Here is a 22,188-nt window from a genome sequence, read left to right on the forward strand (position 1 = left end):
AGTGAGGTGCTGCCCTGGACTGGACACATGCTGTCGAGGCGGTGCTCCATCAACCGAACGCCTGCAAACTTTCCACTGCCTCTACACTAGCGAATAACCGCCAGCCCCCAGTTTCTTCACTGCCAACAATGCGGGTCGCGATGGATCAAGCTGGGCGTTGTTGCAAGGGTCCTTTCATATGGGGGCTGGGGATGGGGTCACAAGAAGGTTCATATTCATTTCTCTCGTCCTTCTCTCTGCCCTTCCCTCTTCATCAATATCTTCATCATAATTTGTAGAGGTATTGTCCCTCGACCCCAATCTTATCTCGAAAGGGCAGAAACAGAAACAATTCCTTTGTTCGCGAGACTCGATCCTTGATCCTGGCTAACGAACAACGCTGCGGGCTGTGCTTAACCGACCACCATGCCCATCTTCACAAACACCCCCGAGGCCAGGCTCGGCAGAGCCGACTCCAAAAACCCATCAACAACATGTCGCGGAATCACGTCTGCCGGCCGGCCCTGTAGACGCCCCAACACTCTGCCCCAAGGTGGAAAAATCAAGGTCAGCGACCCGAGCGATGAACGCCTCTACTGTCACCAGCATAAGGACCAGGCTCGCCTGGCTGCACAGCCGGCTCCGGGGTCCGGCCGGCCAGCCCATGCCGCCATCGCCGAGGAGCGCTCCAGTATCGACACCTTGGCCGAGCGTCTGGGCTTAATCAAGACCAATTCGGCCCAAGTGCGGCCATCTGCTCAACATCAACGACCTCCACGACCGGCGCAGCAGAAGAAGAGCTCATCGCTTTGGTGCTGCTGCTTCAGTGTTCCCCTAGATTTCGAGCTCGAGGAACAAGCTCCGCCGCCGCGACCACAGCCCAAGCCCGTACAGCACGATGGATCCTCGCGACCCTCTCACCTCGCTCCCACATCAGGTGTCTCCCCGCGACCGGGCTCGTCAAACCAACAACCCTCAGCTGGCTCCAACGTTTCCCAGACGGCGCAATTCATGTCCCTGATCCCACATACCGCCTCCCCTGAGACAGCCTCCTTGTTGATGAAGGAACTCGCCAAGGGCTTCTCCTCGGGCGACGAGGCTGGCTACATTTACATCTTCTGGCTCACGCCCGAAACCGACCCCGCGACACCGCCGCACGAGGCCGCCAAGGCCTTGCTCACCACCAACCCCCGATCGCGATCGACCTCCCGCGGGCGGGCGGCCAGCGACGCGCTGGATCGGTACGCCACTTCTTACGATGATGAGCCCCGCAGTCGCGGCAGGGGCGGCAACGAGAAGAAGAATAAGAAGATCCTTCTCAAGATCGGCCGCGCCAACAATGTGCAGCGACGTTTGAACGAGTGGCAGCGCCAGTGCGGATACAACATTTCGTTGATCAGATACTACCCCTATGTGTCGTCGTCCAGCACCAGCGACGTGATGCGCAAGATGCCACACAGCCATAAGGTCGAAAGGCTCATCCATATCGAGCTGCAAGGGCGCGGGTTGAGGGTTATGGACCGCGGCAAGTGCGCGTCGTGCGGGAAGGAGCATAAAGAGTGGTTTGAGGTGGATAACACGAGGGCGGCGGTGGCAGATATTGATGAGGTCGTGAGGCGGTGGTCGGATTGGGACGAGACTCAGGCTTAGACGATTGGTGGGTGATGGTTGATTTTCAGGATTCTCGGACTTCCATGGATGAGCGACGAAGTTGGGTTTTGGGTATGTGATTGGCATATAACACGATATGATGCGACATGGCACGGCACGGCATTTGCATTTGGCGTTAGGGATGGTTATTTTCGTTGGTCTAGATCTCGGGTTATGATGTTTCAACCAACTGTGGGTGGGAAATTTTACGTTTGTTCACATCTTCCGTCCTTTAGCTATGTGGTTTTCCGCTCTTGTAATTCAATGCCTTCCCCCAGCCAACTCCCAAAATACTAAGGCTCTTAATCTAGATTCCCATCCCAAAGCGCCAACTAAGTCCCATATTCATATAGCGCCCATGAATCAACAATTATACCCTACAATTCCGTCACCAAGCACCACCCCTCCTCTCATCATCGACACCCTCCTCCCGATGATGCCGTCCTGGCCAACGCTGATCGAGAGGTTCTCATTCAAAGCACACATCTGACAGGCTTTCTCGTTCAGGGTGAATTGCGTTAGCAGCCCACATTCATGAACGGACTTGGTCATATCACCGATTTGACTAATCACTGCATCAGCAACATGACTTTTTCCCTTTTCCTGGAGAAGTGGGAGCGAGAAAAACTTACTGTATGAACACAATCACGCGATCATCGAGTTCGGAATCTGAAGTGTCTGAAGAGTCTCCTCCTCCCACCATTGGAGCCCTACTCAGCAATGTCATCGGTGTTGTTGATGTTGATGGTGATGTTGATGGGCTGATGAACGAAAAATGGGTGGCCTCTTGGCTATTGGGGGTAGATGGGTTGAGAAAGAGGAGGTTGCCTAGGAGGTGACGGTCTCTGGAGGAGGATGGGGAGGAAAAAAAGTCGACTCTGGCGCCGATGCGAGGTGTTGAGGATGGGGTCTCGGGGCCGCACATGTTGCGTGGGAGTCTGAAAGGGAGTGGTTGTGGCGGTTGGCTCTTGATGATTTGGGTCCTGAGTGGAGATATGGTCGGTCGCCTTCGAGTGATATGGGTTGGTCTCAGTGATCAAGTCGGGAAATAGATGTTGGTGAGGCTAAGTAACGGTTCAATATTGGCGTGTTCAAATTGGCATGTTGATTTGTCTTCCATGGGTTGAGAACCTTGATGGATATATGTAGATATCAACCACCAGACCTAGGTCAACCCCCTATCAAGGCCATCAAGGTCCTCTCCACTACAACTACAACCATCGTTTCCGAACCAACCATCACCGAAGACGATCCCTCGTAACCTCCATGCCCAGTCAAGTCCTCAAAACAACAGCTGAGATATGGATGCTTGTGAGAGACGCTGTGAGACGTTCACTTACACGTTCAAGCATAACCACGTGCGAGGTGTAGTGCGGCAGTGGGTCCATAGTACTAAGCGCCTCAAGAGAGCTGGTGGATATGAGTTCGTTCTGGAAACCTTCTCACGACGTGGATGACGCAAACGAGCTCAAACTGCCGCTTTTCCTCTCAGTGTTGCGAATCTCAGCTTGCCAACTGTAAAGAGGTTCTTCCGACGGCCCGTTGACGTCTTGACGAGAAGATTTGAGAGGCTGGCGGGCACAAGATCCGCGGGCAATTGAGCACGTTTGCGCGCGAATCTGGAACTTGACGGGCTCTTTGTGACCGCTACAACGCCCTCTGTAACGCAGGCGTGGCAGGGGCGTCACAGCTCCAAGGGGCACACCTTTCTTGGCAAGAGTCACAAGATGCCGACCAATCATAGGAGGCATTGAAAAGGCGACAAGTGGAATCAACGACCGAGTCCACTCCTCCTTTCACCTTCCACTTGCACCCATTGACGCAATTCTTGCGTGAGCACCTTGACGGCCGCCCATCGTGACACTCCGTCACGGTCAACCATTTGTGACATTGGTCTATTCGGCCCATCGCACTGTTCATCTTGTACTTGGGATCAGACACAAAAGGCAGGCGCGGGGTTAAAAAATCGGACACGATGGTCAATCTAGGAAGCATTTGGCAAAACCTTCTCGCCTCGCAAGCTCCTCTCCAGTCCATGACAGGCAACGCAACCACCATGGCCGGCCTCGCGACTTATACCCTTCCGCAGCTACCATATGCCTACAATGTAAGCTGAACTGCTGTACCAAGTGAATCGTCATCCTGCGCCGAATGCAGCAGACGGCGAGCCAAGAATGAATAGAGACACTGCCATGTCTAACACCAGGAACCCCAGGCTCTGGAGCCCTACATCTCAGCCCAGATCATGGAGCTTCACCACAGCAAGCACCATCAGACTTACGTGACCAATCTCAACAACGCCTTGAAAGTTCACGTCGCCGCCATCGCCTCTAGCGATATCCCCGCCCAGATCGCCCAGCAGCCCGCCATCAAGTTCAACGGCGGCGGCCACATCAATCACTCGCTCTTCTGGAAGAACCTGGCCCCCGCTGAGACCCCAGAGACCAACTACCCGGAGGCGGCTTCTTCGCTGGCGGCCGAAATTGAGAAGACGTGGGGTAGCTTTGACGAGTTCAAGAAGGCCTTCTCTGCTGCGCTCTTGGGCATCCAGGGCAGTGGCTGGGGTTGGCTCGTTAAGGAGTCTACTGCTGAGAAGGGAAGGCTGCGTATCATTACTACCAAGGATCAGGATCCCGTCGTGGGCGGTGAGGTCCCTGTGTTCGGGGTGGACATGTGGGAGCATGCGTACTACCTCCAGGTATGGTTGTTTTTGTTTCTGTCTCGTTACCCCTTGCAGTCTCTTGCCGGTCAAGCCATCCAGATCACCATGACTGACACAGCGTACCCCTCTTTTTGCAGTACCTAAACGGAAAGGCTGCGTATGTCGAGAATATCTGGAAGGTGATCAACTGGAAGACAGCCGAGGAGCGCTTCCGGGGTAGTCGTGAGGACGCTTTTGCGGACCTCAAGGCTTTGCTATGACAGTGGTTATGGTCAGCTTGAGGGATCTATCGCGGTTACTCGTCAAGGCTAGAAACACCCAGTTCTTACCCCCCTCTAAGGCGTTTCTAACCCGGACGACTATTTTCCTCGCGTTAACCAACGTCTGATGAATACAAATTGTTTCTTACCCTCACTCATACACTCACTTATTTCCCCCCGCCATCGCTCGTCCAATACCTATTCACTCCGCATGGGCTTGACGTCCATGTCTTAGCTTTCCTTTTGAGTACGGTCCCGAACTTCCAGAACGCTGTCTTGTTGCACATCTACCCCGCGGCTCCGTCTTGTCTGTGTCCTACAACCACCCGCCACCTCTTTGAAGACTTGAGCAACAGGGATGTCAAGCATACTCACCGTCCAGGGAGAGCTTACATAGGTACGATAGCAGATAGCTGGAAGTTTCTGGTGCTTGCTAATCTATGTTGCCGTTTTACGGATTTCTATGTCCTGCCCATCTCGTTATATGTTATCAGCGCCCCAAACATGTCATATGCAGACTTCCGCTGTGGCGAACGCCCCAGTATGCAAGATCTTTTGGACAGGAATGGACCCCACGAGAAACTCCCAGGATGTCAAGGAGACCTGACTGTTTTCCTTCCCGCTCCGCAAAACGCATCTGATCGGGACTGCAGGCTTGCGTTACCTGCACAACGGCAAGCTACGTCGCATGAGCTGCAGGAACCTGAAGCTTCACTGACTGGCCAGGGGGTGAGCTCCTAACCTTTGCTCCGAATGACCGAGACAGTATCATTCTATTTACTTTATTGCTTCCTTCCATCATCGACTACTGCTACATATTGCCCTCGGTTATATAAATCAACAAGTATCACGGCTGTGATTCAGGGACAGGATAGCAACACCTCGTGCGTATGAGACATATTCGTGCCATCCCATCAAAACGTATCATGGCATCCGAGAACGGTAGCACTGGCCTGATGTTGCGTGAATGGAAATGGGACACGATTGCCAATATTTCACCAGACAACACACTGCCACCTGGCACAATCCAGGATTCAACAGTCATTCTTTCATGGCATCCGACGGGATGAAGCGGGTGCTCATCCGGAGTAACCTACAATCACACAGTCCCGTATTGTTCAATGTTTCCGTGACAATCCAACGACTTTTGTGGAAGACCCATTCATATATACAGACGACAAGCCGGGAACTTGGTTCATGATAACTTCCTATTTGATGTTGGGGTTTGGTCATTGCCCTGCTGTCCTTGGCCACGCGCTTCACTCCGGTTAAGGGCCCGTGTAAAGGGTGAGTAAAAGTCTTTCGGTGGTTCACCTAGCAACATTGCAACTAGAAGCAAGACTACACGGTTAACCGGCACCCCTAAAGGGTTCCCTCTGTCCAGGGCAATACAAAACATATGACGGGCTCGGAAAGCCGCATGTGTTTCCCTCAAGATATGTTGTCTTCCCGGTACTGCATGTACTGCGGCCGGGGCGAAAGACTATGACCAGGGGCTCATATGCTGTCCTTCTGATGCCGGCAGCCGGATGCTGAGCGAGTCAATCAATGGTACAATGTCACGGGAAGACAGGAGTGAAATACCTGACAAAGAATATCTGAGAGTTTCTGTCGTTGACCCAAGGTGGACATACGAAAGGCTTAAGGATATTTAAAGCTCATACCATCATGCGAGAATTCACCTTCCATAAACATTGTTTCCGCAGGTACTACCACATCTCTTTTTCATTCCTGCTCTCTTGGCTCCCAGGGTGAGCTGTAGCCACGACGCTTATGTTTGTTCATCTTGCTCTGCTCGGCATAGGGTACGTGCTTCCCCGTCAGAGACCTCAGAACTTTAAGAAACTAATATGAAAGGTAGCTTCACCGCTGTCAATGGCATGCCCAACGGTTTTGGACGCCGTCAAGGGTATGGTCAGAACAACGGAGAAACGTGCACGACAACCCAAACCATAACAGTCCCCGTTACCTTGGTGGACTATACGTACACAACTATCACCATCTCCGCGAACGCAGGAGGCACGCCGATCTTCCCATCAACTGTCACCGTATACTCTGGCTGTCCGAGCTCCTTGAGCAGCATCCCCGGATTGTCATGTAATTCTGCCAGCTTTTTCCTTGAGCAACAGCACACCAACTGAATTCTCAACGTTTACAGGTTTCAGCCAACCGGGCTCCAATGCCACATCCAGTGCTACATCAACCGCGTACACTTCTAGCAACCTTCCACTCTCCTCATCTTCTCCTCCTGTTCCTTCAAGTAGTGGCACTGCCTTCCCACCAGCTGTGTCTATTACCCAGACTGGCTCCCCAATGTTTGGAAACTCAACAGCCTATGCTGGCACATCGATTTCATCGGAGAATATTCCCGGAACAGGCTCGACCGCTGTGCTGACCATCGGCAGCTCTACAGGCCTATTCAGCAGTAGCTCATCATTCAGTGAAACTTTGACTCTGAGTACTCGTCTTCCTATCCGGACCAGTCTTTTTAGCCTTTCTTCGAAGCCTGCCGAGACATTGTCTACTTTAGGTTCATCTTCGGAAGTGACAGCTTCCTCGAGCACCAGCAGCGAAAACAGCGTGGTATCATCTTCCAAGTTACCGGAGTATGGCTCGATCAGCTCCGTTTCTACCAATACGATAGCCGATGTTGATTCTACGTCAGGAATGACACACATCACAGGCGCGACCATAGGCATCACCAGAACCTCCACAATTGAGACGACCATTACAGTGACCCAAGAAGTCACCGCTACTGTAGACATGCCGAATGAACTGGAAACTACCGTTAGTGGCAAAGATGGAGACTCTTCTTCCACCTCGGTCGTGGTCCTGACATCCACGGGCCATGTTACTGTGACTATTACGCCCGATACCGTCTCTTCTGCTAGTGTTCCAGAATTCGACACAAGCGCAGCAGATGCTCATTTCACCACTACCAACTCTTTTGCCCCGTCGGTTGTTGATGGTGCCCCGGTAAGCTACACCGAAAGTGAGGGGTCTCACCAGCCTACTACGAGCTATGAAGCCACCTTCTTGTCATCACTTGACAGCAGTGTAATATCTGGCGATGTCACGAGTGAAATCGCGACAACCGAGTTTTTGACCAGCACACAATACTCTGTCACTGTACATTCTACAACACCAGGGAGTTCAGAGTCTACGACAGCTTCAAATACTTCCAGCTTGATCCCATTGTCCTCGACCGGCACACAATCAACCGGCTCTGTAACTGAGTCTTCCACAACCCCAGGGACTTCAGAATCTACTACAACTCCAACAATCTCCAGCTCCATTCCGTTATCCTCAGCCAGCGTGTTGCCTTCATCAAGCGAAGGGATTCCTTCAACTAGCCTTCCCAGCAGTAGCACGTCTTACTGGTTTAATGACGACAGCACATCAGCTTTATCAGCCACTTCTCTATCTGCTAGCGACACGTCAACTCCCACAGTGTCTCTGTCATCGTTCTCAGTTACAGATACGGCTTCACCCACAGTTACCTCTTCGTGGTTGACTGGTATTCCCGCACCCTCCTTTACTTCGATTTCACCATCCACCAGCCAAGGCTCCTCAGACTCCGTCCCAGCATTGTCATCATCATACGACAGCGGATATAGCTTCACTCTTCCCACCCCCTCTTTAGAGACCTCGGCAGCTTCTACTTCGTTGGCCAGCCAGATGTCGTCTGACATTCCTGACGGAGTTAATTCAACTGCCGCGATCACTGGATCAGAAACCATGACGATGCCATTCCCAACCACGCTGTCCATAATTTCCGTCCCGTACCAGTCCAAGGCTTCTGATGATGATTTGACTACGACCTCTTCGGCCAAGGGCAGCGAAAGCACTACTTATGGCGCGGAGTTGAGGAAGATTAGTGGGGGTCAGGACTTGGGTCAGATTCAGGGAGTGTAGACTATGAGCAACACAGTCTGGTGAACGTTGGGAAATATGAAAAGGAAGAAGTCTATGAAGGTTTTGAAGACTTGTACTTTAGTTATAGGATAGAATGTGAGACGTCTGGGAGAAGACTAAAAAGAACCTTGAACGACATCGCTCCCTTTGTCGCCCGGGCAATATCACCCGCATGTTAACGTCTTGTCTCCACTTGATGAATGATATTGTAGCATTTGCTGTTGTCTGCTTCATTTACTTATCCGTCCTCAGAAGTGAAACGGGAACAGTGGAAAGAGCATTGCCAAGCACGGTACTAAACTTTAGTAAGTCGGTACTCTAACGGCTGCAAGCCGGCCCGAGACGGAGCGTTTTAGACCACATCCCCGCAAAGGTCCGATGTTACCTCCAGGCTCCAGTCGGGCCGCGCCCCCAACGCATTCAAAACTGCACCACATCATTCAATTCCAAACAACTCTAAAACAACCAAAAGAACTTCAGTCAAAACGTATCAGCGGTTCAGGGCTCAAGCCAAATCATCACCTAATCAGAGCCCAATCCACAATGGCCCATACCTCCACCATTCCCGGCGGGGACATCCCGCCCGCATCACAAACACAAGCCGAAGTCCAAACCCAAACAACAGGATCATCAAGCGACTCACAACAACCCTCAATTTCCCCCGAAAAAGAAAGCCTCCCCTTCACCCCTTCCCTCTCAACATCCATCCTCGTACCCCTCATCCCCGCCACCTCATCCGCCCTCGCGCTCGCCCACGTCCAACGCGTGTGGGACTCCATCCGTCCCAACTCCGCCATCTACAACCTTCTTCTATCCGACATCGTCCTCGTAGCCGCCGTCGCCCACCCCACTGGCCGGATCCTCGCCCACTTGACTTTGAAACCAATCCACCTCAACAGCAAGCGCATCCTGCACGGTGCCGTCAGCGGGACGTTGTGCGATTGGGCGGGTGGGATGGCTATTGCTGCCAGCATTGCTGGCGATGAACTCAAAGTGGGGGAAGGGGAGCAGGACAGACAGATGACGACGGGGGTGAGCACAGATATGCATCTGAGTTATTGTTCAACGGCTAGGGAGGGAGACACCTTGGAGGTGGAGGCGTGGGTTAGTAGACGCGGGAGGAAGTTGGGGTTTACGGGGTTGGAGATTAGGAAGAGGGTGGATGGGTGGGAGAAGGGGGAAAGGGGGGAGGTGGTTGTGGTGGGAAGTCATACCAAGTATTTGCCTTTTGGGCAGAAGCCAAGAGAGGCAAAGGAGTGAGAAATCGAGGCAGAAAAAGACGAGGGGGGCGATAGGTGAGATGTGGGTGAGTCTCTTCAGAAGAAAAGCATGGGAATCAAACTTGAGATACCAGTTGCAATTTAGGTCTGGTCGAAGTTTACGTGGCAGGCCGTTATGTTATCGGCTGATACAATCGTTGGAACCTGGTTGTCAAAAACCGCCCTGGTCATCCCTTTACCCTCCAGTACATCCTTCCAAGTGCTCAAATTACAGCGGTAGCATTGGGAGGAGAAGTAACAAGACCCTGATGGTTGAGCGGCGCCGAGGCCAACAAAAAGCTATACTTCCCTGTCCTCTTGCACACCCCGCTGAAGGCGTCAAGATCCCATAGCTCGCTAATGGACATGTCGAACATGGTGAGGAAGTACTTAGAGGCAAAGCCGGATCAATCCACATCTCTCATCCTGCGGCCAGTCGACTCCCACTTCCAAGGCGACATCTTTGGAGACACCGTCGTTCGATCTTCCTGGTATCTTGCAGGCTGTTAAGTCCGACGTTCTGACATGCCAGCGAGCCACTTTCCCCTCGGATGCACGGGTCCAGTTACCGCCCTGGATTTGACATCAGCTGGCGGGGCTTTATGATATCCGGACGGTACGGCCAAATTGCAATTGTGAGTATTCTGGGACTTTTGTACTGATGCACAGTTATGACAACGCGCGTAAAAAGGGGGGGGGGGGCTTTGGCAGAGAAGCATGTCTGTGGACCGTTTCTACGCAAGCAAGCGCATGGTTTCAATGGATGCCTCGGAATCATTACGATGCTCTGGGAAATTTTCTGAGCTCGCAATATCCTAACACCGTCCGCTGGATGTCGGAACAGGCCGCGATAGTGCGGCGGCAATCAAGCGTCCTTCGCCGTTGCTGTGACAACGCCTGGAGGGAGGTCCACAAAAGGAGTCCTGTTTTCCAAGAGAATGGCCATCTTGTGCGCCTTGTGTTCGGTAGCGACTCTCTTATTCGAAATACTGCTGAAAGCGCGCTACATTATGGACCGACAGGGTGATGTTCAGAGGACGGCGCTCCATCAGGAAACGGGAAAGGGGAAAAGAAGAAGAAGGGGGACATGGTCGTTGGTTGTTGGAGAAAACAGGGCGGGACAGGCTCAACAAAGAGACCAAAAACAAAATGGAGGGCCAGAAATTTGGCAAAATAAATGGGACCTGGGAGGCTCGAACTCCCGACCTCAGGATTACTCTGACTTTTGAACCAGATCATACAGGGGTATGAGACCTGCGCGCTAGCCAACTGCGCCAAGGTCCCTTGGGTTGTGAATTTTCAGGTGGGTTTTGGCATTCATAGAATCATGACACAGCTCTAGTCAAGGGAAAGTTCTCTTCGCAACCCGCGACGTTGATGCTGTTCAGCAGATATATAAACACATGCAGCAGGTGCACACATACCTACTAGCATTGCTTCCAGTCCAAGTGTTGAAATTCTTAGAGTATAGACGTGCGACATTCTTCCAAGCTACGAATGACAATAAAGTAGAAATGGTGCTCCATTTTTTTTGTCCCGAAACTACTTTCAAGAGCTTGGGTTGAAGCTGGCCTGAGCTCAGACCAGCCTCAAAAACTCTGCTTTGCAGATCACTTTTCAATAATCAAAACCCCTTGTGGTGTAGTTGGATATCACGTTCGGCTGTAATTGTCTAGATTGTATACCGAAAGGTCACCGGCTCGATTCCGGTCGAGGGGAAATTCTCTTTTTGTCTTTTTTTTTTCTCTCGCTATCTTTGCGTTTTTTTTCTTCTTCTTGTTGGCTTCCAAACCCGGACATGTCCCCTGACCCATGTGCATATTAGATCCACTTGTTAATGCAAGATCTGCGATGTCCACTACGAGATTTCTATCGATGGCATGGGGTATTCTGACTTATCTTTTGTCAGTGCTCAGTTAATTGAATATCCGATTCCCTCTGCTCTGGTCCTTTTCAGCAACCGTTAGAGTTCCCGTGCTTTCAGTAAGCTCTGCTTCGGATATGCTTTTGAGGGATGACAGCTCAGCTTTATACTAAGACACCAACATCAACATGATTACAGTTTTTCTAGAGCTGCACATAGGTATGCCGACCCAGGTTATCTGCCGGAGTTCAGTCCGTTGCCGCAATGAGATCGAACGTTTCGATGTGATGTTTCGCCGACAACGAGACAACGCTCCAACCTTCACAGGATATCTGAATCCTCGGAAGTCGGCACGAGATGCCTAGGTAGACAATCGGACTATGTAGGTATCAATCATATGGTGATGTCCTGCTCGCCTTAAAAGTAACTTTCCTAAGCCTCTTCTTCATTAACTCTCCAGGCCGATCTTCCCCAGAGTCAAACCCCGGATTCTGCTTCCTGCAATGCATGTGAAAAGTCCATGGGTATGTATTTCGATTTCATGACATCGCGCATTTCCTTGATTGCTCCCTCGATCCCCGCAAGTGCTGCAAAAGAGTTGTCGTCATTGGCTATTTCGAGTAGAGTCTGAGAGAGTCTAGATCTTCAGAGCTTTGAGCTAGTTGATGTCAGTATCCACATCGCCTGTCAGTTCCGGGTACGCTTCCCTTGGTCTTCAACGCTCCAGGAACCAGGGGTTAAAATATATATCAGACCTCCATCGATTCTTCTCTTCTGTATCCGTTTCTTGTCGTACCCATCCTTGCCCAGGACAAGATTGATGATACCCGAGTCCACCGCCCAGAACAACACCAAGCTCAGCCAAAGTAGCACGCAAATCAACGAAATCTATTGTATTCAATGCTCTACGGCAGCGCCTATGAAGTCTATACAGTTCTGTAGTATTTGTGGTATGTAATCAACCCATTTTGTCATGATTTCTTACCTCAAAGCCGCCCAGCCTTTCGCCGGGTGCAGGGTCAAAATCCGAACTCGATTGTCATCAATTTTTGTCCTGCGCGAGCCATCCTGTTGCGTGCTGTCGCACACGTTCTTCCATTGTTGGTGGATGACCCCCCATTGGTGCTCATCGTGTACCGGAGGCCAATTGAAGAAATGTCAAACTCGAAATAAACGCAGATACGAATGAAGGCAAAGGCATAAATAACAATCTTCTAGCCTAATGTAATGGGTAACCTCTTAGGTCTTCGAAAAGCCGCAACTCCCGGTATAAGAAAACGAGCCACTTGGCATCTTCGATGAGCACACAGCGATAATCATAAAGTCATTGAATTGCCCCGCTACAGCCCGCGAAGTATTCCAGTCAAAATTTTATGTATCCCACGAACCACCAGAAGTAAAACCGTATTTCCATCCACTCCCACTCATCCATTGCGAACTAGCAAGAAGCCGTGGCATTATTGCTAAAAGTAAAACCGCAACGCGCGCTATACGGACGCCCCTCCACTGCCACTCACATCGGAATTTCGGTTGCCTGTGAGTATCGCCAGCTCGATATTTCCCATCGGGTTTGGGGGGAGGGCCTGCGATGCATCTGGGTTTTGAGATGTTGCTGTACCTGGTGAGTTCCTGGCAACTCCAGAATGATGGCTGCCTTCAGCGATTGTTGATTCCAGCCCCGTCGCCTGACCAACTAACGGAACATGCGCAGGGGTCCCAGAAACGGCACCGGATTCTGTCGCCCGCACCGCCTCATAAAACTGAAGGCCATGAGGTGGTATGGCAAAAGGCTGGCCAGGAACAAAGTGGAAGGGGTTCGTAACGAGGTGCTGCTGTGGCTGAATCGCAGGTGGTGGCGGCGGCAGCAGCTGTTCTGTGGATGCCACGCCCTGTATAGGGAACGCAGTACCGCCCATAACCGCATGGTGATTATGCAGCATTGGCTGCGTGTCAATTACCATCTCGCTCCCATCTTCCAAGCCATCATCGTCGTCTACCGCATCAGGCTCGCCATCGTCAATGAACGCAGCTGCTGCGCCATGGTGACCAGGTGGAGTGACCTGCATGGGGTTGACTGCTGTTCCTGGGAAAACGGGGCCGGCTCGGTTCGGCACTCCTTCGTCGATTGGTCTTGCACCACGAGCGATCTCTGTCAGATTGTGCTCGCTGTTGAGGTAGCGCCGAAGATTCGTCACCCCCTGGCCGGAAAAGACGCAGAAAACAGCTCTCTGATGTTCGGTGAACTCTGTAGGTTTCGTTAGCCCTTGAACTTTATGGTGAATCGCTTGGGAGGGATTATCAGCATACCAGCTGGTGCCTCGCGGCAAAAACTCTCCAAATCCTCCCGCAGGAACGCTTGGACACCCGTAACACTCAAGTGAGTGAGACGAGGGCATGCGTTCAGAAGTCTTAGGACACTCTAAGGGAAAATGTTAGGATCACAACCGAGATGGATAATTCACGATTCCACATACCCTCAATGTCAGGTTGGTGCAATAGCTCAAATGAACCCTCTCAAGGCTGCTGTGGTGCATATTGTTGTAACAGTCCCCGGGAACAAGATTACCGTCAGCATCTCTGCGAGGCCGGCGTTGGTTCGCCCTAGCAAGAGCGTAGACACTCTCGTCTGTGATATTTGAACATTTGACCAAACCAATGCGCTTAAGTTTGGGCAAAGTAGCAAGTCTCACGACAGAGTCATCTGTCAAATGGACGCAGCAACCGAGGTCGATGTATCGAATCCGGTTACAACATTGAACCAGACGTTTGACAGCTTCATCTGTGATGTTTCCGCAGTGGCCCAGATGGACATAGTGCAGATTCTTGCCCAGCCTGGCGATAGCGAACACAGCAGCATCTGTGATGTTACGACACTTCGCGAGCACGAGGTTGCGCAGGCGAGGAGCTACATCAATGATCTTCTCAACAGCTCGGTCCGTCAGTCTGGAGCAAGACGTCAGGTCTAGGATTCGGAGTTGCTCGTAGGTCTTGTTTGGAGGTAAGGAAAGGAATGCAGAGTCGTCGATCAAATCGCAACTCGCAAGGCGGAGCTCTCGAAGAGCTTTGCCTTTAGACATGAGCGCCGTAACCGGATCGTTCCCAATTAGACGGCATTGGTGAAGATCGATCTCGAGGATGTTGGGGCAATTCTCAGCAAATGCGATGACGGCCTCGTCAGTCACCTGAGCACACTCGTTTAATTTCAACTGCATGCACAAAAGACGTCAGCGTTTGCTTTCATACCCAGATTCTCACCACCAAAGGCAAAGCTACCCCGTTCACGGGGCGATGTAGTGGAAAGAACTTACCCTCTTGATAAATCTGCAGCTCTGCGCCAGCTGCACCAGACTCGCGACTGAGATCTTAGTGCAGTTGGAGATATTGAGGCCCTGTAGTCTGGAGCACTTTTCCGCCACAGCGTTGATAGAAGTTTCCGTGATGTCTTCCATGCCAGAAATGTCGAGAGCCAGGAGGCCAGTGTTGTTCCGTAGCAATTTGAGGAGACCAGCATCCGTGATGCGTTTGCAACCAGTCATGGTCAGTCGCTCGACACGACTGCACATCTCCAAAGACTCGACACTGCCATCGTTGAGTTCGGGGGCGAGGGCTGACAAATTGAGACGCCTGATGAAATGTCGGTAGGCGAAGTACGGTCGTGGCGCACTGAGGGTTTGGCAGATGATGGTGTGTCGTTCCCAGGATGAGCAAGCTGGACGGTGCCACAGAATTTCCACTGCATTCCGAGCCCATGACTTGCACGTCAGCATGACATGGAGAATATCTGAGGAGGTTGTGAGTTTGACGAAGATGGCAATGAGTAGTTCGTTGGGCAAGCGATTAATAGGCGCTACACGGCACTCCTCATCGGCGACTTGCATGTTCTCGATATTGGGAACGCCTAGCGACGACTGGGAGTCGTTCGCAGCGAGAAAGAAGTCGGATTCTTCATTATCGACGGGCGGAGGGGTGCTCGACGACGAGGTTGATCGTGAATCGTCTTGAGCCTGCTGTTGGGCGGCCTCCGAGTGGGCTTCGGGAGCCGCGTCCCCGTGGGCCATCGGTGTTCTCCGGTCGTCGGCGATTATGTCGAGAGAAGCACGTAGCCTCATGTCAAAAGTCGTGCCAGTCTGGTGGCAAGCGAAGAGAGATGTGTAGAGTCGTCGAGCAAGTTGTCGGGAGGAGCGCGACAAGAGGCAAGGCGATGGATGACTAAGTAAGCGCGAGGATCGGTTGATTGCTCGTCGGGGTGGGTTGAAGGTGCTAGGGGGACCAGGGCTGCAGGTTGATCAAATGCCAGGTCAAGGGAGCCTCTGCTTATTGGCAGGTAGACGGTGGGAGACTAGGAGTGACGAGATGGTCCTCAGAAAGACGGGAGGGAAGTCGGGGCGGCGTGAGCGGAGGGTGGAGGTTCGGTTCAAGTTGGTCAAGAAGCCGCCGAGATGGGGTGCCGACGGGTTGGTAGCACTGGCGCCTCTTGTCTTTCAAGCGTGCTGTTTATTGTAGTATGGTACAAAGAATGAAAGTTGTTGTTGGGGGAAAGGACGAAGAATTGTCGATGATGGCGATTTGTGTCGCAAGGTTAATGGGGCTCGCTTGCTTGAAGAGGATGCCCGGTTGAGCAAGAGAAGATGCCCGGGGTTTATTGTTGGCAGCGGGAAACCGACAGCGGCACTGGTAGCTGCACTGACTGTGCAGGGCCTTCACTAGAGGTACCTACACCTACCTAGTACGTAGAGGTAGAGGTAGGTTTGGCCGGAGTGCTTAAATGCGGATGGAAAGGGAATGGGCGAAACCTGGCTGGCACAAGGCGAGACAGGGCAACAGGACGAGTGGGGAAAAGCTGGAGCGTCAGTGAGCGGCACTGAAGCAGGCACCTAGCATCCATTTCCCGGTCACGCTCTCGGGTCACTGCCGCTCTCAACCTAACGGTCGGGCGTAAACCTCCGATCCAGCTCGTCTTGCTGAGCTTCGTATTCTTCCTGGAGGATTTGATCGTGCCCTATTCTTTCTTGGAAATTCCTAACATCTCTACGAATTATGGCTGGCCCCGTTTGATCGCCAGTTGGTAGGCAAGTATGGCGGGCCGCTACTGCCCGATATCGAGAGCCAGCGGGATGCCATGCAGGTTACGCCATTGTAGCAGTTATGTACTACCTACCTAGGTATTCAGGGGATGGGCAGTGGAGGTCCCGTTACACGCCAGTCCTGTCGCTATGTAGCGTGATGTAGACGCAGCGGGCTGTCCGTCGGCGGCTGTGTAGGTACCTGTACTGTAGTCGGGCATTGTCCCTTTGCATCCACGTTCTCGACGGGAGTTTCCATGCATGTCTCCATTCGCTCTCATACAGCTAGTGTAGTAGTATCCCACGAATTATCATTCCCATGCTATTGGCTAGGTTGGGAAGAGCCGTGACGGTAGGAAAGCAGGCAAACACTGGTCGTGATCACTGCGCACCGACACATCGAGACGTACGGGAGACTCCAAACTCCAGAGTTCCCAGGTCCGGACTTGACAAAGTCTGGTGACTGTCCTGCAGCCTCATGACATACAAAGTGTGTAGACCCCTCTTGTTGATGCAACAACACAGATCTCGAGAGCCATCAGCTGGTGCAACTCTGTGACATCAAACCATCACAACAGGTACTAGGAGGAGTGGACAATTCGGATAGTGTCAGCAAAGACAAGCCAATTTCCTCCTCTAATCATCATAGGGCGATGGCTATACGGTGGCCAGCAAGGTTCAGCTAGCGAGCGATTGTCCGTCCCATCCGAGACCCAGCAATTTTCGGCCTAGAGTCTGGAGTTTGGATGTCGTTTGTCAACATCGGAAAAACAGGGTCGGGATAGTGGCATTACTAGGTAGATATCTCTAGGATTGTCGTTTGGAGTCGAGACTGAGCGTGCCAACTGCCATTTCGACATCTTTGTTTAGGCTTCAAAACGCAAGGGAAGATAATGAGCCCGACAGTAGCAGAGCCTTCCCAAACCCATGCTGCACATTGAGGTTGTATCAAGGTCGCTCGAGAACGAGACTGATCAGATGTGCAACGGTTATTCGCCCATGGCGCTCTGCATGGCGCTTAGAGCCCGACGGTCGCTGGCCAGCCGATATTCAATAGTGGTAAATGATGTGCGAATCTCGACCCTCTGCCGATACTTTGGAACTTGGGGTCAGTTCATGGTAAGGCCTGCGCTTTGTTCGCATACCTACCTCTCTCTACATTAGACTACTCTCCATAACCCCGCGACGGACCCTGGAGAGCCTGGTTTTGTCACTTCAGCTCGTCCCACCTTAGGATCCAATGGGAGGGCGACCTCATACCTCAGATAGGGGCATTGTCAAAAGAACTGATGATGGGAGCAAAAGAGGAGAAAAGAGAAGAGAAGGAAGGAGAAACTTGGTTTTTTCTTTTCCATATTTGTTTACTATTGTTTTCATTCCATCTTTATTCTCCAATTCTTCTTTTTATCTCAGCGGAGAGGCGGGAGATAGACACTATAAGCTATATACCTATGGACCACTGCATGAAGCTGAACTCGGAGGAGACTGCGAAGATTTGTCTGCGAATCGGCCATCAAGAGCAAGTAAATATTCATGATGGAAGGCAAAAGCACAGGCAAGGAGCATGGAAGCGGAGGCTTGCTCCTGAACCATTCACCACCAGGGCATAGTATGGTTTTGCATCCGAATCCACTTCCCTGGAACCTCAGGGACCACTCCCGCCGGTCATAATAAATACACTAATATGCATCATCAGAATCGCGCCGCGGGGGTGGAGGGAATCTTATGTAGATGGTCGATATCGGTCGAGGCAGCTTAATGTACAGTCCAGTACTGGTTTGTTTGTTAGCTCGAGACCTCGTGTCAACTTTCCTATACGTCTTCATAGCTAAGTAACGCGTATTATTACCTTGGAAACGCCATTCCTGATATTTAATATGTTATATCAATTCCTGTTAATGCCTTTATAATTCGTACTCACCGATCTTAACTTATCCTTATAAGTTTTGGGGCTATTCGGGATTGATTTTGTTTAGTATGCACTACCAGAAGTACTTACCTATTGTACCAAGCTAACAAACAAACCAGCATCGGATTGTACAAGCAGCACGCAGAATAACTTAGAGATGGAACAGTGGGATTCTTGTGGTTTGTAGGGCAGTCAGGAAGGCCATCGGCAACTTCACTTTTGACGACGGGATGCCCGCTCAGAGGTTGCATTCATTATCGTCCTGCGATACCGATTTGGTTCATCGAATTGCTAGTGCTCCTAACAATTAGTAACAACTTTGCGGCCACTTTTACCGACAATTCGAGGCGATCCAGAGATGTACTGTTAAGCCTCTGAACTTGAATTGAATGCCCACCGCTGGCCACTGCGAAGCTCAGCTACCTAGCAAAGCCATGTCAATCTCGTCTTCTGGTTACGGAGCTAGAGCCAGTATCACCAACCTCAAAGCTTCTAGACCCAAGCGACTAGGACAAGGTCTTCAGGAATTGCACAAGATCGATGTGCAACGCTTGGACATGAGGTTAACCAGTCAAGTTACTCAACTGATCTTTAATTGCACAGAACAGCCCTGAAGCTTGCAACAGTCCACGACAATCATGCTTCGCCAGTCGACCTTCAAGCAACTGCCCAGGTCCTTTGGATCCGCGGCCAAAGCCGCAACACGAACTCCAGCTTCACGCCGAACCTTCCTGAGCCCTCCGCGAAGCCAACCCAATGAGCACCTCAACCGCCTTGACGTCAACAAGCTCTCGGAGCAACAGCTCAAGTATGCCCGCAACCGCCGCGCCTTCCTCTGGACGGGGCTTTTCTGTAGCGTCAGCTCCATGATCTACGTCGGCTACCTCATCAAGCTCGAGCTCAAGAAACCCATCCAGGCCGATTCCAGCCTGCCTTCGACCGATCCTCTCGCTGGCACCAACGCCGCCGAGCGCAAAGTAGTCTTGCGCGACGAAAAAGGCCACGAACTCGTCCCAACCGGCAACAGCACCGTCCCAACTTTCCCGCGTACGCTCGAGCTCGGTAGCTTTGAGGGGGCCATCGCCCCCGGCCCCTCCGCCTCGGGCTTGGCCCCGACAATCACCGGCCCCGACCAGACCGAGTACACCCTCGTGGGCTTCGGTCTGCGCACCGTCACCTTCATCGGCATCCAGGTCTACGTGGTGGGCTACTACGTCGCCACCGCCGACGTGGCCTCGCTGCAGTCGGCGCTGACCAAGAAGGTCAACCCGATTGCCACAACGCTCGTAGCCGGCGAGCGCGACCAGCTGCGCACCGATCTGCTTGACCCCGCCAAGGGTAAAGAAATCTGGGACGGCCTGCTGGCGAACGGAATCCCTGCGCGGTCCGTCTTCCGTGTGATTCCCGTGCGCGACACCGACTTCCACCACTTGAGGGATGGCTTCGTGCGTGCCATCCAGGCTAGGGCTGGTAAGGTTGGGGACGAGCAATTTGGCGAGGCGATGAAAGACTTCAGGCAGATTTTCAACCGCGGAAAGGTTCCGGCAAAGCAAGAACTTCTGTTAATCCGCGACGGAGAGGGTAAGTTGAGCGTTGTGTATGACGATGGCGGCAACAAGAAGGAAGGGAGGCCGGCAGGGAGACAGCTGGTTGGCACCGTTGATGACGAGCGTGTCTCACGTGCTTTGTGGCTGAACTACTTGGCTGGTAAGAAGGTTGCCAGCGAGCCGGCGAGAAAGAGCATAGTCGAGGGCATCATGGAGTTTGTGGAGAGGCCGGTTGGAACCATCGCGGCCCAGGTGGTATAGACAATACGAATAATCAGAAACCCATTGATTGAGGGGATTACAAGCCTTTTTAGCCCAGGATTGGGTTGAATGTAAGCAGAAATGCATCAGGCGCGTTTTTGCACTCATATCGATGATCACTATTCCAAGCTTTGCGCACACGTATGACCATGATGTTGGGGGTATTCCAATGCTTTTATTTTCGCAAAACCGCTTCAGACGAATAGCCACCCTTTGATAGATCCCTGGGTATCCCATCCCGCAATTCCAAAAACTACTAGCAGAAGTAGAGGCCCATGGCGCCACGCACACCACGGGGCTCTCGTGATGTCTCCTACCATTTGAGCCTCTCGAGCGCTTTTTCCCTTTGCCGACGGTTCTCCCTGTAGAGGTTTCTTTCAACCCAGACAGTTGTGTCCTTCGAGAACATCGAGGCTGTTTCTAACGTGTCTTGCGGAGAGCGACTTACAGAGCGCCCGCCTCTTGGAGGAGCTCTTGGATCTTCTTGCCGTTCTTGCCGTTCTTGACAACAGCCTCGAGATCGGAGTTGCCGCCAATGTGCTGCTTGCCAATGAAGATGTTCGGGACAGTGCGCTGGCCGGTCAACTTGAGAAGAGCGTCCTGGACATCGGAGCCATCGCTTTCCTGGTTGAGCTCGTAGGTAGCGTACTTGGCATTGAGGCCGTCGAGGATTTGCTTGGTGTTGGAGCAGTAGGGGCAGTAGGACTTGCTGAAAACAACTATTTGCGACGATGAATCGTTAGCAATGGGTTGCCGCATGCGACTCGCAGCATGTTATCTGCAATTAACTGCATGGAAGAGCGAAAGCCAGTTTCCAAGTTCGTTGATACAGGCGAGAGCGAAGATCGGAATAGCGAGCCTCCGCAAGAGATACACGATAAGGGTTCTAGAGCGAGCGGTGCATGCACCAGACCGTCGGACTCGCGCACAAAATTCGCACGTGTAGCGGCCCGTGCCGATGTAGCTGATGGCTTCGCGCGACATCATATGCCAGTGCGCAGGGGAACGCGGGAAACAGTTGAACGTAGAGTTGTCACATACCGACAGCGTTGTCGTTGATCAGCTGCTTAGCCTTCTGAGTAGCGGCGTCGGACATGGTTGATGTTGTGCTGGAGAAGAAGCGGCGGAAGATGAAGGACATAGAGATTGCGCGAGGTGGAGGTCCAAGAGAGCGATATTGATATATGTATACAAAAGGGAGGGGAAAGGCTTTATATGGGTAAATTTGGGGAAACTAAGCACTGCAGAAACCGAAGCTTTGGAAAGGCGTGTGTGACCGTGTGTCGAACTAGGGTGGGCACAACGAGATCTGAGGGGGAGGAATAGCGATTGCGACATTCGGTGTGAATTTGTCACGACTCCAGTTTTGGAAGGCTCACCCATATCGGGCAGTTCAAAGACTGGGTCATTTGATAGAGGATCGGGGATGAGGCACTCCCGACACTGTGCGGCTTCTGCACACTTTCGGCGTGCAAGATGCCGCAAAGTCACCGCGGGCGACTCCATCACGTTAATTGCGGAGTGATTTCAGTTTCCTCATCCTCAATGGAAACAACTTGAACCCCAGTTCAACCGGTTGAAGTCCGCCGGTCTCTCGAGGTGTCTCGAGTATCAGATAAAAGATGGATGTTGCCATCATCTCTGATTTCAGTTTGCGCTCCTTAAATCGAATATTTGCCGTCTTTACTATGTACACGGCTCATCCTGGAAGTAGGTGCTGCATGGACACGAATATTCCAATGACGCAAAGGCCTTTCTGACCGCGCGATTCACCCGCGATTCACCAGAAAGCCATCATCAAATCCCCGCCGTTATCTCA

The 22,188-nt window shown here is 52.0% G+C and overlaps 7 protein-coding genes and 2 non-coding genes across 9 annotated transcripts; 5 read left to right on the top strand and 4 right to left on the bottom strand.

The window, feature by feature from the left end:
• Positions 1-25: 25 nt before the first annotated feature.
• On the top strand, positions 26-2,006 carry B0T23DRAFT_20682 (GIY-YIG nuclease family protein). The gene is made up of 3 exons (XM_062833480.1): positions 26-207; positions 385-1,821; positions 1,941-2,006. Exon 2 carries the CDS (start codon positions 406-408, stop codon positions 1,627-1,629), a length of 1,224 nt encoding a protein of 407 aa, XP_062697212.1. The 5' UTR covers positions 26-207; positions 385-405; the 3' UTR covers positions 1,630-1,821; positions 1,941-2,006.
• B0T23DRAFT_20652 (uncharacterized protein) lies at positions 1,811-2,812 on the bottom strand. The gene is made up of 2 exons (XM_062833475.1): positions 2,262-2,812; positions 1,811-2,194 (listed from the first exon to the last, which is right to left on the bottom strand). Exons 1-2 carry the CDS (start codon positions 2,552-2,554, stop codon positions 1,993-1,995), a joined length of 495 nt encoding a protein of 164 aa, XP_062697213.1. The 5' UTR covers positions 2,555-2,812; the 3' UTR covers positions 1,811-1,992.
• Positions 2,813-3,604: 792 nt separating this feature from the next.
• On the top strand, positions 3,605-4,551 carry B0T23DRAFT_392180 (manganese superoxide dismutase precursor; the record flags this gene model as incomplete). Its single annotated transcript, XM_062837991.1, has 3 exons — positions 3,605-3,736; positions 3,845-4,327; positions 4,429-4,551. 3 exons carry the CDS (start codon positions 3,605-3,607, stop codon positions 4,549-4,551), a joined length of 738 nt encoding a protein of 245 aa, XP_062697214.1.
• A 1,773-nt stretch (positions 4,552-6,324) lies between these two features.
• B0T23DRAFT_392181 (uncharacterized protein) lies at positions 6,325-9,726 on the top strand (the record flags this gene model as incomplete). Its single annotated transcript, XM_062837992.1, has 5 exons — positions 6,325-6,356; positions 6,413-6,648; positions 6,710-8,446; positions 8,679-8,771; positions 8,939-9,726. The coding sequence occupies 5 exons, from the start codon at positions 6,325-6,327 to the stop codon at positions 9,724-9,726; spliced, it is 2,886 nt and encodes a 961-aa protein (XP_062697215.1).
• Positions 9,727-10,903: 1,177 nt separating this feature from the next.
• B0T23DRAFT_t52 lies at positions 10,904-11,009 on the bottom strand. Its single transcript has one exon. It is a non-coding gene; the product is annotated as a tRNA-Met (tRNA).
• A 346-nt stretch (positions 11,010-11,355) lies between these two features.
• Positions 11,356-11,444, top strand: B0T23DRAFT_t23. The gene has a single exon. It is a non-coding gene; the product is annotated as a tRNA-Tyr (tRNA).
• Positions 11,445-13,076: 1,632 nt separating this feature from the next.
• B0T23DRAFT_401144 (uncharacterized protein) lies at positions 13,077-15,647 on the bottom strand (the record flags this gene model as incomplete). Its single annotated transcript, XM_062838555.1, has 4 exons — positions 13,077-13,834; positions 13,897-14,008; positions 14,064-14,795; positions 14,898-15,647. 4 exons carry the CDS (start codon positions 15,645-15,647, stop codon positions 13,077-13,079), a joined length of 2,352 nt encoding a protein of 783 aa, XP_062697216.1.
• A 3,348-nt stretch (positions 15,648-18,995) lies between these two features.
• On the top strand, positions 18,996-20,369 carry B0T23DRAFT_349916 (chalcone-flavanone isomerase-domain-containing protein; the record flags this gene model as incomplete). Its single annotated transcript, XM_062836045.1, has 2 exons — positions 18,996-19,136; positions 19,188-20,369. The coding sequence occupies 2 exons, from the start codon at positions 18,996-18,998 to the stop codon at positions 20,367-20,369; spliced, it is 1,323 nt and encodes a 440-aa protein (XP_062697217.1).
• A 313-nt stretch (positions 20,370-20,682) lies between these two features.
• On the bottom strand, positions 20,683-21,510 carry B0T23DRAFT_425040 (thioredoxin-like protein; the record flags this gene model as incomplete). The annotated part of the gene is made up of 3 exons (XM_062839883.1): positions 20,683-20,731; positions 20,818-21,088; positions 21,411-21,510. 3 exons carry the CDS (start codon positions 21,508-21,510, stop codon positions 20,683-20,685), a joined length of 420 nt encoding a protein of 139 aa, XP_062697218.1.
• Positions 21,511-22,188: the final 678 nt, after the last annotated feature.

Source organism: Neurospora hispaniola, assembly GCF_033458365.1.
Source record: "Neurospora hispaniola strain FGSC 10403 chromosome Unknown B0T23scaffold_1, whole genome shotgun sequence".
In the NCBI taxonomy this organism is placed as follows: domain Eukaryota; kingdom Fungi; phylum Ascomycota; class Sordariomycetes; order Sordariales; family Sordariaceae; genus Neurospora; species Neurospora hispaniola.

Coding starts and splice junctions, on each gene's coding strand:
- B0T23DRAFT_20682 (XM_062833480.1), top strand. CDS start 406: ATGCCCATCTTCACAAACACCCCCGAGGCCAGGCTCGGCAGAGCCGAC.
- B0T23DRAFT_20652 (XM_062833475.1), bottom strand. CDS start 2,554: ATGTGCGGCCCCGAGACCCCATCCTCAACACCTCGCATCGGCGCCAGA. Junction 2,195..2,261: donor CGCGTGATTGTGTTCATACA/GTAAGTTTTTCT, acceptor TGCAGTGATTAG/TCAAATCGGTGATATGACCA.